The 13,373-nt window shown below is 57.3% G+C and overlaps 1 protein-coding gene across 2 annotated transcripts; it reads left to right on the top strand.

Annotated features, from left to right (window-relative positions):
• Nucleotides 1-951: 951 nt before the first annotated feature.
• Nucleotides 952-12,313, top strand: NEK8 (NIMA related kinase 8). Of its 2 annotated transcripts, none has more exons than XM_027891523.1 (15): nucleotides 952-1,072; nucleotides 1,372-1,577; nucleotides 2,565-2,797; nucleotides 3,472-3,603; nucleotides 3,789-3,997; nucleotides 4,421-4,500; nucleotides 5,034-5,215; nucleotides 5,436-5,586; nucleotides 6,670-6,746; nucleotides 7,909-8,026; nucleotides 8,318-8,468; nucleotides 8,687-8,850; nucleotides 9,078-9,236; nucleotides 9,350-9,508; nucleotides 11,155-12,313. In XM_027891523.1, exons 1-15 carry the CDS (start codon nucleotides 1,026-1,028, stop codon nucleotides 11,181-11,183), a joined length of 2,097 nt encoding a protein of 698 aa, XP_027747324.1. In that variant the 5' UTR covers nucleotides 952-1,025; the 3' UTR covers nucleotides 11,184-12,313. The 2 variants fall into 2 exon arrangements, with proteins under 2 accessions (XP_027747324.1, XP_027747325.1); XM_027891524.1 differs by having other exon boundaries at nucleotides 982-1,052.
• Nucleotides 12,314-13,373: the final 1,060 nt, after the last annotated feature.

Below are 13,373 nucleotides of genomic sequence, written 5' to 3'. Positions count from 1 at the left end.
AGAAGGGAAGACTTCAGTGCTGCACCTGCTCCCCCCACCCCGGCCCAAGCCAGGGGAGGAGGGAGTCTGGCCCTGCTCGGGCCCGCTACTCCTCTCCCCTACATGGCTGCTGCTCTTAATTTTAACTGCGCCAACAACCTTCTCTTCCGTTTTTCTTGAAGATGTAATTAGCAAAGGCGTTACTGGACTTTTGATTGGCCTTTTTGTCTGGAAATTACCTGGACAAAACCATCCTCAGCCCCAAGGATGGGCTGATGGGCAAAACCACGACAGGGGAGCACCCACAAACTCTCTCTGTGAAGACACAGGGGGACCCCAGGCAGGGGGGCACAGAGGAGTCCCCTCAACCAGCATGGCAGCAGAGTGAGACCGGCTCCGTGAGCCCCGAAGCGTGGCTGGTTGCTGAGTGGGGGTCCTGCCCCATCGCTGCCCCCCGGTGCAGGGCGCTGGCTGGCCCCGGTGAGCCGAGCTGGCTGTCGCTAGATGGCAGCATGGCCACGTGGCAGTGCCACCTGTGTCCCTGTCCTCACTCCAGGGCACGGGCAGCCGCCCTTGGGAGCAGGGCAGGACCCCTTCCCGCGCTCTATACCCTCCATCACGGCCGCCCCAGGGATTACACCCCCTGGGGATCTAATGCCGGTTTCGGGGGCACAGAGGGGGCCCGTGCTGGCCCTGCAGCAGCACAGCCCTTTCCATGGGTGCCCCCCAACACTGGGGACTGGAGGCTGCCGAGGGCACCGCCGCTCTCTGAGGGTGCGGGGGTCCTGCTGGCACCCCCTAGCCCGGGGGTGACAGCCCAGCGCTCCCCAAGCCCCTCTCCCTGGGTGCTGCCCGAGGCTCCCCACGGCACTGGGGTGCCCACCCAAGCAGGGGGGTCCTCAAGGCCGCGGTGCGGGGGCGTCACCCGCCCCGTCTCCTTGGGAGCCCCTTCCTAGGCCTTACCGCCGCGGCGGGGTTTGTCCTCCCGCGGCCGCCGTAGCGGCGCGGAAGTGTTTCCATGGAGACGGGAGGAGTCGGGCCCAGGGATGGAGAAATACGAGCGGATCCGCGTGGTGGGGAGAGGGGCTTTCGGGTGAGGGGAGCGCCGGGTGTGGGCGATATGGGGGTCTCCAGGCCTTCGTACCGCGAGGTGGGAGGTCGCAGCCCAAGATTCCAGGACGGGGAGGCTCATGCCCATGCCGGGGGCCAGCCGGGTTGTGGCACCCGGGGGGACACCGCACGGGGTGTGTGACATGCGGGGGGGACACGGCGAGGGGTGTGGAACACCCTGGGGACACGGCAGGGGATGTGTGACAAGCCGGGGCGCGGGGATTGCAGAGGCACTGTGTCACCCCAGGGTGGTGGCCAGGCCCTGTGCTTTGTCCCCTGCAGCATCGTGCACCTGTGCCTGCGCAAGGCCGACCAGAAGCTGGTGATCCTGAAGCAGATCCCGGTGGAGCAGATGAGCAAGGACGAGCGGCTGGCAGCACAGAACGAGTGCCAGGTGCTCAAGCTGCTCAGCCACCCCAACGTCATCGAGTACTACGAGAACTTCCTGGAGGACAAGGCACTCATGATCGCCATGGAATATGCCCCAGGTGCGCCCCGACTTCTTCCAGTGCCTGTGGCAGGTCCAGGACATGCCAAGCGCTCAGCTCTCCTTGGGTTGAGCTGCCCCACATTTTGCTCCTTGTAAAGATCTTGTGCTTTGGACTCCCAGAGAGTGCAAGCATGTCCCTCTTGGGCAGACAGTTTTGTAGAAAAGCATCTGGGGGGTCCTGGTGGACACCAGGTTGACTGTGAGTCAAATGACCCAGCACTGGTAGAGGGTGCCCGGAGAGGTTAAGGAGTCCCCATTTTTGGAGATACTCAAAAGAGAGGTCCTGGTCCTTGACAACCAGCCGTCAGTGGCCCTGCTTGAGCAGGGGACTGGACTAGCAATCTCCCAAGATCCCTTCCAACCTCAACCATTTTGTTAGCCTTGCACCTGCTAATCATATCCAAACCAAGAACATTTCAAACCCCTCTGTCCCTGATCAGCATGCTACCATCTGCCTCTGGCTCAGGTTTCAGGTACGTTTCCCTGTGTCAGCTCTGTTTGGTCCCACAGTTCTGTGATTCCCACTGAGATTTGCTGTGGAATTCCAGATGAAATCAACATTTGCATGTGGGTTTGTTAAAAGCCATGTGTGAGCCCTGAATCTGGACCTCTCCCTCCCAACAGGGGCCTCTCTGTGCCACGTGGCCTCTTGGACTGCAAGAATTCTCTTCTGCAGAACAGGCTGATCTTGTTCTGCCATCAAGGTTTCTGTCCTCCTCCAAGAGCTGTAATTTCAGTGTTTCTTTTCCTGCTGCTTTTGATAATGTGTCAACAGTAACTTCTCTCAGGCTGTTTCTTTGTTCCACCAGCTATGCTGCCATTTTCTTGGAGCATTGGAGGACATGCTGTGTGTCCCACCAGGATGTGTTTTTCCCACATGCTTGGCTTGTTAGGATGCCATGGCAAAATCCCCCCTGGTTTTAGGCAGGGTTTGTGCTGCCCTGTGCAGCCCCCCTTGCCCACAGCCCTCTGTTGTTCCTTGCAGGGGGCACACTGGCGGAGTTCATCCACAAACGCTGCAATTCCTTGCTGGATGAGGACACCATCCTGCACTTCTTCGTGCAGATTCTCCTGGCTCTGCACCACGTGCACACCAAGCAGATCCTGCACCGTGACCTGAAGACCCAGAACATCCTCCTGGACAAGCACCGCATGATTGTCAAGATCGGAGACTTTGGCATCTCCAAAATCCTGAGCAGCAAGAGCAAAGCCTACACAGTGAGTGGCAGGGGAGCTGCTTTATCCTGTGGCACCAGGCTGGAGACTCTAGCCTTGGCTCACAATAGTCTTTTGGCAGCATCTCTGAGCGATGCTGCTTTGTTCCTTGGAGTTTATACAGGCTGATGTCTTCACACCCAAGTTTGCTGTGGCTCAGTGGGCTGCAGAGAGGTGAGAAAGACCTGCCTGCCCAAAGCTGGGAGAGGATGGGGTGTCTGGGCCCACTGGTGAGGGCAGACACTGCTGTAACAGTGTTGGGGCTTGCAGGCTTGTCTGACGCATCCTTGGCAACTAAACTCCTGCCTGTGTGATGACGTCCTGCCTTGCCTTAATCTCTTCTCTCAGCTTGACATTTGAGTGTCTTTCCCCACCTGGGTTAATCTGACCAGACGTGTGTGTATCATGCTCGGAGTTCTGGGCTCTTATTCTCTCAAGTGAATAGGAGCAAAATTAGAGGCAATCACTGTATGTGTCACTGGAAAGGCAACTCCTCATGTTTTTCACTGAGATTGTCAGGCAGCTGTTGGTGCCAGGGAACAAAAGCCCTGCTCCACAGAGCTTTGTGTCGTGGTGTTCCTGCCAGCCTGAGCACTGGGCTCTATACTGAGCCCTTCCTCTTTCACCTCACTGCCCCAGTTTCACACCATCACAGTAAACCTTTTTGTCTCTCCTAGGTGGTGGGAACTCCGTGCTACATCTCCCCAGAGCTCTGTGAAGGGAAGCCTTACAACCAGAAGAGTGACATCTGGGCTCTGGGCTGTGTGCTGTACGAGCTCGCCAGCCTCAAGAGGGCTTTTGAAGCTGCGGTAAGAGAGGAATGTGGTGGATACAGTAGCGCAGGGAGCCATGGGCTCTCACAGAGGTGAAAATGTACGCTGGATCACTTCTCACTGAGCCGGGAAGTGTGAAGGCAGAGGGCAGTGCTGAGACCTCCTTCCTCGGCCTCGCCCCTGGCTGCCCAGCCACTATATGTCTCTTGTTTTCTCTCCAGAACCTTCCTGCCTTAGTGTTGAAGATCATGAGTGGGACATTTGCCCCAATATCAGACAGATACAGCCCCGACCTGCGCCAGCTCATCCTCAGCATGCTGAACCTGGATCCTTCCAAGCGGCCCCAGCTGAACGAGATCATGGCCCAGGCCATCTGCATCCGGCCCCTCCTGAACCTCTACACTGATGTGGGCAGCGTCAAAATGAGAAGGCAAGTGGCACTGCCACCTTGGTGTCCCTTGGGAGGGACTGCCACAGCCCACTGCGTGTCTGACCAGCTCACTGCCTCTGATACAAGCTCCAAAGAGAGTGATTTCTCTGTCCCACAGCTCTTCTGTGCTGCCCAGTGTGCAGCTGCTGCTGGCTGAGCCTGGCCCAGGGGCTCAGGGCCAGGCAGGTGCCACGGCAGGTGTGGGCTTGTCATCGCAGTGACGCTGAATAGAGAGTTGTGAGCACAGGGGGAAGCGAACTGGTGCCAAGTCCCCTCTCTCAGGTGGTTTAAAGCACCGACAAAGCAGTGCTGTGAGCTATTCAGCCGTGGCTTATGCTGTAGCTCTGCCCAGACCTGTGATGCAGGGCTCTGCAGGACCTCTGGGGCTGAGCTGACATTAAAGGCTGGATTTTGGTTTGGCAGGCCTGAAAAACCCTTGGCTCCAGTGCCAACAGTGACCCACAGCCGGACGGGGGGACGGGCAAGCAGTGCCAGGCCAAGGGGTGAGTCCTGGCATAGTGTGTTCCACTCAGCTCCCTTCAGAAGCTTTCCTTTGGATGGCGCACATCAGAGAGGCACTTCAACTTCTGGAGACAGGAATTTAAGAGATGTCACCTTCCCTGAGCCCTGGAGGAGTGCATGGGCACCTCAGCTCTGGGGACCAAGCAGAGTTCTTTCTCCAGCTGCCTCTTCTAGGTTTGAACCCTTGAAATAAGTTCCTGCTGTTCCCAGCAAAAGCCTGGGAACCAGCCAGAGGTGCTGCAGGGGAATGTCCCAGTGCAGGGTGATGCAGCTGGCACTGGTAACAATTAGGCTAGAGCTGTGGTGCCACTTCCCTGAATTCTGGGATAAAATACATGGAGCTGTTCCCATGTTCCCTGGCTGGGAGCTCCTCTGCTTCTCCTTGGAGCAGCACTGGTCTGGCTCTGGTAGCTGGCAGGCAGCTTTGCTTGGCACCAGGGCTGGCTGTTGTCATCGCTTTTCCTGTGGGAGCAGAGTCAGGGATCCACATTAGTGATTTCTGTGTGACCCACAGGTGTCCGAGGTGGTTCAGCCAGGACAGGAATCCCACCTCCACTGTCATCCATCTACACGTGGGGCAGCGGGATCACCACCCCGCTCCGCCTGCCCATGCTGAACACCGAGGTGGTGCAGGTCTCTGCTGGCAGGACACAGAAGGCTGGGGTCACCAAATCGGGGCGGCTCATCCTGTGGGAGGTGAGTGACAGGGAACCTGGGGAAGGCAGTGGCTGTGGAGGCCTTGGATGTGTGATTTCTGAGGAGACATTTCTGCCCTGGCACTGCCTCCTCCAGGACCACTGTCCCATCCAGGGTATGGGTAGCACTGCTAAGTCAGTGGGAAGGGGCTCATCTGACTTCCCTATCCCAGCTCTTGCTGCTCAGAGGTGCAGCAGCTGACATGGCTTCTCTCCATCAGGCCCCTCCTATGGGGGCTGCTGGAGGCCCTTCTCTCCCAGGATCCACCGAGCAGCTCCAGCCTCAGTTTGTGTCCCGCTTTCTGGAGGGCCAGTCTGGAGTGACCATCAAACACGTGTCCTGCGGTGATCTCTTCACAGCCTGCCTCACAGGTGAGCTGCTGCCTCCTGCCTTCCCCTGCCTGAGCCCCAGATGCCTCTACAAAGCCAGCAAGGATTGCCTAGGGAGCCTGCTCAGAGAGAAATGTGAGAGATGCACTGGGCTGAGGTGACATGGAGGCCTCTGTGGCCTCTCATGTAGCAGCAGGTGGGGGTCAGAAATGGCAGGCATGATGCCACACTGGTCAATTCAGTTCCAAAGGTTTGGGGTGGGGAGGGCCGCAGTTAAACTTGATGATCTTAAGGATCTTTTTCAACCTAAATGATTCTATGAAATCTCCTCTGTTTTCTGTTCTGGCTGCATTGCTGTCACCTGAAGCCAGAAGTGACCTGTACAGTAGGGACTGCAGTGTGAGGAGTGTGTGGGAAGCTCAGCCTTTCTGTCACATACTCTGTGAGCATAAGACAGGCACAGGCAGTGACCAGCAAGGACTGGTGTCGCAGTGAGGAGACAGTGTGAGCTGCTGCAGGGCTGGTCGTCCTCAAGCGTCAGGAAGGCAGGGTCTGAAGCCCCCTTAGAGTGGGCCAGGAGGTGTTCTGGGTGGGAGGAGAACACACACACCAGCCCAAGGCCATGTTTGTGGAGCAAAGCCCTCCCAGTGGTCCTTTGGGAGCTCTGTTTGTTCTTCTGCTGGGGGTCAGGGCAGCAAACTACAAATATGCAACTGGCAAACACTGTGGGCATGTGTTTGTCCTACCTCTCCGTGGCATTTCCTGCCATCCCTCTTCTGGGCAGCTGCTCAGGGAGTGCCTCCGTGACTTTAACACCTTGACAGACTGTGGGGTTCACAGCTCCTGCGTACACAGCTGCAGCAGTGTTATCTCAGCACTCTCTTATCGCTGCTGTTTGTTTGTTGAGCTGTTGCAGCACAGAGAGGCTGCAGTTATCTGGAAGCTCCTGCTGCTCCCTGAGAGCTCGCTGAAGGCCTGTGGCCCCTGCAGCAAGTCATGAGTCAGAGTGGGTCCAAGCTGTCCCGAGAACCACGTCCCCTCGGCTGCACGCGCCTCTCGGGGCCTCACGTGTGCCTTGCAGGGTATCACGTGTGCCACTGACACGACTTCTTTCTGCTGCTCCAGACAGGGGGATAATCATGACTTTCGGCAGCGGCAGCAATGGCTGTTTGGGGCATGGAAACTTCACGGACGTGAGCCAGGTTGGTGGTGAGGGTGCTGGGCCGGCTGCTCCCCCAGGGGAGAGGAGGGATTGTGACTTCTGTGCCACGTGAGCAGGGCTCATCCCAGCTCCACGGATGTGCATCCCAGGCATGCTCTGGCATCCGACCCCCTCCCCCTCCTCTCCCCGTCACTGCGGGTTTTAAAAGACCCAACCTGCTTTCTCTCTTTCTCTCCCCCCCCTACACAATGATCCCTTTGAGCATGGGGGAAGTCAAGAGCTGCCTTGTGGTTGCTGTTGGCAGGCTCCCAGCTTGGAGCCTGCCTCCAATCACACACCTGCCTGCTTCACTCTTGGCCTGCAGCTGCCAAGGTTCACTGAGAAAAGTTATTTTTCAAAAGAGCCAGTATTTAAAGAAGAGCTGTGTGTTTCCGATTGGCTCAGAGCACTGGAGCCGAGGGCTCATTGCTCCCTTCCAGCTTCTTCCTCGCCTGTCCTCGGATGTGGCAGCAGCCGATGGCTTCCAGCCGAGCCCGGGGACTGGTGCCATTTGTCACTGTGGTCAGCTGGCTCGTTTGTTCCTGCTCCATCCAGAGCTGAGCTGCTCAGTGCTTATGGCTGGGGAGGGGAGACCAGTTGGAAGCGGCAGCCAGATCCCAACAAATGGTGCTTTTCACTTGAGGACGATAATGAGAATGAGGCTCACAGTGGTGAGGTGTTAGATCTAACAGCAGGTCACAGCAGGGGCTGGGTGAAATGTGGAGATCCTGGTCCCTCCACCCCCTAATGAATCTGAGCCATTAACTCACAACTCCTCTGCACAGGAGCCTTTGAGCCAACGCATCCTGCACCAAGCCCCTGCCTGCTCGGAGCGGGCGTTCACAGCCCCTGGCACTCCCCACATGGGCAGGGGGGCGAATCCCAACCCTTGCCGAACCTCTTCCCTCTCCAAACTCTCGTGCTGGCTGCTTTCTTCCGCCCCAGAGATGTTTGCGTTATCTTCTGCGCTGTGTGCACGTAGTCTCTAAACCCTTTGAAGACTGTTTGGAACAAAAAAAAAAAAATTTCTCTGTTGTTTGTGTTGGATGAAAACTGGGATCCTGCCAGCTCTGTGTTGAGTCTGGGGGGCCGGGTGGGAGGGATGGGAGCAGCCGGGCAGGCTGGGAGGTCTCGGCTGACGGCTGCTGCTCTTCCCCTGCCAGCCCAAGATTGTGGAGGCCCTGCTGGGCTACGAGATGGTGCAGGTGGCCTGTGGTGCATCTCACGTCCTGGCAGTTTCCAACGAACGGGAAGTGTTTGCCTGGGGCAGGGGGGATAATGGTAAGAGATGCCTGTTTGGCAAAACAGGGCTTATGCTTTCTGTTGCCTGTTCTTGCTCCCCTCACTGGCCTTGCTTGTCCACAGTCCCCTCCAGATGTGCCAGGGTAGGTGGGTGTGGAAGAGTTGCAGCTGTTTCACTGCATACCAGGCCCCCCATGCTTTGTGTTTTGCTGCTTTCTGGGTGCCAGGCTGGGCTCTTACAGCAGCTGAGCTGTGTCAATGCTGTTCTTTGTGGGACTGTGCTGAGGTCACTGTTCCATCAGCTGTTCCCTGCTCTGTTCCTTCTGCCAGGTCGGCTTGGGCTGGGTACCCTGGAGTGCCACAACTCTCCCCAGCAGGTCACAGTCCCACCAGAGCATGAGGCTCAGAGGGTCATCTGTGGCATCGATTCCTCCATGGTCCTCACAGTGAAGAACCAGATTCTTGCTTGTGGGAGCAACAGGTAAGAGGGGTGAGGGTCCACATTTCACCTTCCTGGGCCTGTCCATCTGTGTCCTGCCTGGGAAGAGGGAACAGGGGGCTCCATAACATGTTCCTGTGGGATCTTGCCCCCAGCATCATGCTACTGGTGATGTGGTCATGCCAGGGCAGGGTTTATCTCCAGGGTGTCTGTGCCAGGCTGCATTCAGCCAGCTCTGAACTGAGCTTTTCCCTGTGCAGGTGTAACAAGCTGGGCCTAGACCGGATCAGCTCGGCAGAGGAGCCTTCCCCAGAGGACCAGGTGGAGGAGGCCACAGTGTTTGTGTGTGCCCAGTCAGCCCCTTTGAACCAAGAGCCCGTTGTGTGCGCTGACATCGGTACAGCACATTCGGCTGCAGTCACAGGTGAGGGTGTGTGCCCAGATCCCTGAGGGGTGGGGGGGAACACCTGCATTTTCCTTGTCTTCCTCTTGCCCCCGGTTCCTGTGGGCAGAGGCCTCATGGAGGCTCAAGAGACATCCAGCGTTAGAGCTCTGTGGAGCAGGATGCTCCGCATGGGAGACAGCAAAGAGGGGGATCACTTCAGTGCATCCCTGAGTGACACCCAGTTGTGTCTCTCCTCTCTGTTGTAGCCTCTGGGCACTGTTACACCTTTGGGAGCAACCAGCATGGGCAGCTGGGCACCAACTCCTGCCGCAACAGCCGTGTGCCCCACCTGGTTGTGGGGCTCCAGGCAATGAAAGTCACCGTGGTGGCTTGTGGGGATGCCTTCACTGTGGCCATTGGAGCAGGTAAGGCTGAAGCCCCTTTGTCCTGGGCTGCAGCAGGCCCTGGCTGTCCTCTGCTTGCAGTCCGTGCTGTGTCCAAAGCACGTGTGCAGCAAAGCGTATCTGTCCCTCTGCAGACGGGGAGGTGTGCACGTGGGGGAAAGGAGCCAGGGGACGCCTGGGCAGGAAGGACGAGGAAACGGGAGTGCCAAGGCCAGTGCAGCTGGAGGAGACACATCCATACCTGGTGACCTCTGTAGCCTGCTGCCACGGGAACACACTGCTGGCAGTAAAGCGTGAGTAAAGGCTTTGTTCCTGTGATTCCTGCCATGAGGGCCCAGCCAGACACAATGCCTTGTGACCGGAGATGTACTGAGTAACCCTGGCACATAAGCTCTGTGTTATTCTAGTCCCTCTCGAGCTGCAGATGAATAGAAATAACTTCAAGCCCATAAAAAATACCCCTTCTGCTCTGCATCTGTGTGATGCTGCCACTCCCACTGGGCCAGGGGAGTAAAGGAATGGCAGAGGCTGTCTGGTGCACTCCCAGACAGGTGGGTTGGCCAAGCTGCGGCCGGTGGGGAGCTGGCGTGCCAGCGGTCCACCGAGTATCCAAAAAGAGCAGCTCTCTAATTGATGCTTCTGAAATAGAAGCTGAGATTTGAGGCGTCGTTTTGGCTGCTGCCTTTCCATTGTGGTTTGGAAAAGATAGCGATGGTTTTGTGGTTCCTCTCTGCTCGGGCCAAAGGCAGCATCTTTGCGTGGTTAAAACGTGCCCGTGGCGTGACCTGCCCTTCCGTTGCCTGGATGTACAATGGGAGCCTGGCCCAGACTGCTGGAGGGGCCTTTCTTCCACCTCTGTTGGGTTGATTATGGCCTCAGCCTGGTCTGAGGGATTCCAGTCCCAGCCCACTTCAAGGAGGCTAATTACAGCCTGGAGGGGAGGAGGCCCAGCTGACTGCCCCGGCACAGCGGAATCGGCCCTGGCTCCCATTCCTCCCCTGCAAGTGCCGAGCTCTCATGTTATATGCTCTGCCACGTGAAGGGGAGAGGGAATGGCTGAGTCCCCAGGCTCAGGAACAAGTAGGGCATTTGTCATGGGAGTAAAAGGGTTTTGTCTCCACAGGAAGGCTGCAGACTGCTCTTCCCTTCCGCTGCCGGAGTTACCCCACGCTCCATGGCAGCTGGTTTGTGGGCTCCCACCTGCAGCACTGTAAGGGCAGGGACTGAGTGTGTAGCCCCACTGCTGTCCCTCTGTCCGAAACCTCATCCCTCCTGTCCCAGTACTGGAAGTGCAAACTCAGCCGTGTCAGGGCAGCAGCCTCGCCTGCCCCAGCATCCCTCAGCAACCAGCGTGCAAAAAGCAGCAAGAGCTCTGTAAAGAGCTGAGATCTGACTTTGGGCTTTCACACAGCTCAATCTGCCTGGAAATTTCTCCAGAGAGAACACGAGATCCGTTGATACATGTGATGTCATTGCTGCTGTCAGCTCTGGCTGTGATCTGGCCCGGAGAGGGTGCTGGCACAAGCGAGCCGTGCTCCACCTTTGGGGCGGCCGTTCTGCACCGCTCGGCGGTTCCTCCCATGGGGCCAACGCTGGTTTTGACTGGCTTGGGCTGCTGCCCACTTTATCATGAGCCACTGCTGCACCCTTCTCTCAATCCCACTGCAAACACAGAATAACTAGGAGAAGCCAGGTGTGCTGGAGAGGAGGGCACAAGCCTCAAAAGACTGTGTTTCCTCCTGCTTGGGCTCTGTGTACTGGGTGTTGCCTCACTTGTGCCTTTACTGAGGCCTTGCAGTGCCTTCCTGGGATAGTGGAACAGGGATTGCGGTGTCTGTCTTTTGGGTATCAGGCTTGTGTGGGGCAGGACGCTGCTCCCTGTAGCTTCATTGAGGAGGGGCTCACAGCTAAATCTTGGTCTTTGCCCTTTGTGTTTCAGCTGCCGTGGAGGAGTCACCTCCCCAGTGAGTGTGAGTTGAGAGGGGCCACATCCAGCCTTGTCGTACATGTGCTGGGGCTCCCACAGCCACCAGCATGGCCTGGCCTCTTCCTGCTGCCTGCCTCGGACACACTCCAGGCTCCAGAGCTCCCCAGCTGCACTCCAAAGGCAGCAGTCTGGAAACAGGGAGCTCCTAACGATGGTTCCCACGGAACCGGAGCTGGTCTCACCGCATCAGCGAGAGTCACTGTGAACCTCCAGTGCCTGAGAGCTGCTGCCCTGCATGTGCCATGAGGTGGACGTCCCCAGAGCTCCAGTGCTGCCTTCAGGGGGTCACAGCACAGCTCTTCCCCTCCCTGCTGGAAGTGCCTGTATAGAAGGGTGAGGAACACAGAGGTTGTTTTCCTCTGTGGCAGCAGTCTCTGGTTACAAAGCCCAGGCTGACAGCTCTGTGTCTGGGAGAGCTGTCAGCCTTTGCACAGCAGTGTCTGGAGTCAGGGCCCCAGGCGCTGTGCTGGGTGACTAAATGCAAACCTCTTTGCTAATTAGAGAAGTCTGTCCTCTCCCATCCCCCCCGTAAACATTTCACCCATTTGTTGAGCTGCTCAGCACACTCTCGGGGGTCCTGCCTGCTCGGCTGGCCGAGCCCGGTTGTGAGCAGCCTCTCTGTGTGGCACAGCCCTGCTCGCTCTCCTGAAATGCCACCTGGAGCTTTCCAATTACAGCCTCCCCTGCCCCAGGAGCTCGCTGGAGGATTCTCCAGCTGACATTTGTCCTCAGGCCCCTCAGTCCTGGTGCTGACCAGCTCACTGGCACCCAGCTGAGGAGCAAAACACAGCGAGTGATTGTCAGTACTGAAGTTCTTTAACCCGGATCTTTCCAGGGAGATGACGAGTTTTTACCAGGGGTCCTTTCTGCGGGGCAGGAGGGGTACATCCGTGTGTCATGGACAGGAGTCACATTTTTTATCTCCAGAAGGGTCATTTCCTTTCCATTTTTTTTTAACCTCCTCCTTTCTTTTTTCAACTTATATCTGCCCTGGGCCATTTTTTGATGAGCTTCTGTCTCTGATCTGTCTGACATTGCAAATGCTCTTGCCTTTCACATCCATCTTTGTGCCGTTGCCAATCTGTTGTGTATAAAGTCGGTGCTTTCATAAGCTGGCTGAGATGAAATCTCTCTAATTATTTTTTGTGATTCTTTCCTGTGTTCAATGAGGGAAACCTCACCGGGCTCTGGTAAAGGCCAACTGATCCCTCTGTCATGTGTAAGGTAATGAATTTCTGCAGGTCTCCTGCTCTTTCTTCCCTCGCCTCCCAGGCTCCAGCTGGGGAAGGGAGCAGGTCCCGTCCGGCCGGGAGAGGCGTGTGCAGCCCTGGCTGCAGACACAGCCTCCCTGTTTGGCTCCTGGCAGGGTGGGTGCATGGGTTTTTCCCTGCTGTTTTTGTTTCTTGTGGAGCTGCCTTTTCAGGCGGTTACACCCTGCTATCCCAGGAAGCTGACTGGAATTCAAAGGCTCTGCCAGTCCTTTGGCACTTTCCTTATGCTGCAGGTTACAGGGACGGCTCCTGCAGCCCGGTGTCGACAGAGGGAAAGGTGTTCTCCCCTCCCAGACCAACCTGGGCACCGAGGTAATTACAGGGCTGGGTTAAATTGCCTCAAAGCCCCTCTGGGCTGCTGCCTCTCCTCCCTGCACTGAGCTGGCAGCAGCACCAGCTCCTACAGCAACAGTTTTCTCTTGGTTGTGTTTTGCTGGGCTCTCAGGGCTCCCCTCGCCCCACACCACATCCAAACACATCCTATAGGACAGGGCTGGTGTTCCTTCAGCCTCAGCAGGGCTGAGGGCTTGCTGGGACAGCAGCAGGCAGGACAGAGGTCTGACACCCTTTGTCTTGTCAGTGATGCCACCAAAATGTCACTGTTTCAGGAGCTGGGCTCTTCCTGCTCCAGCTGGGCTGCCAAATCCAGGGGTGCAGCCCCCCTGTTCCCATCGATGTGCTGGTGTTAGGTGGGTTGTTTTATGGCTTAATGACGCCTTTGCTCTGCAGTGGTGGGGCTGGAGGTGTCACCAGCTCAAACATCGGGACCCTTTGCTCCGGGCAGTGGAAACCAGTGCGCTTTGTGCCTGGCTGGGGGCTCACAGCGAGGGCTGGAGCCCTCGGGATTTCACAGCCTGCGCTCCTTGCAGGAGTTCAGCTGTGAAGCCCAGCGAGATGATT

The sequence above is a fragment of the Empidonax traillii genome, unplaced genomic scaffold, assembly GCF_003031625.1.
Source record: "Empidonax traillii isolate 1590-97213 ecotype Southwest subspecies unplaced genomic scaffold, ASM303162v1 scaffold322:size1131127, whole genome shotgun sequence".
Classification (NCBI taxonomy): Eukaryota; Metazoa; Chordata; class Aves; order Passeriformes; family Tyrannidae; genus Empidonax; species Empidonax traillii.
This window is presented reverse-complemented; position numbering and strand designations above follow the sequence as displayed.

Bases quoted from the DNA above. Each gene is read 5' to 3' on its own strand.
- NEK8 (XM_027891523.1), top strand. From the start codon at position 1,026: ATGGAGAAATACGAGCGGATCCGCGTGGTGGGGAGAGGGGCTTTCGG. The intron at 3,604-3,788 runs GTAAGAGAGGAA...TTTTCTCTCCAG, and splicing joins AGAGGGCTTTTGAAGCTGCG to AACCTTCCTGCCTTAGTGTT. The intron at 4,501-5,033 runs GTGAGTCCTGGC...TGTGACCCACAG, and splicing joins AAGCAGTGCCAGGCCAAGGG to GTGTCCGAGGTGGTTCAGCC.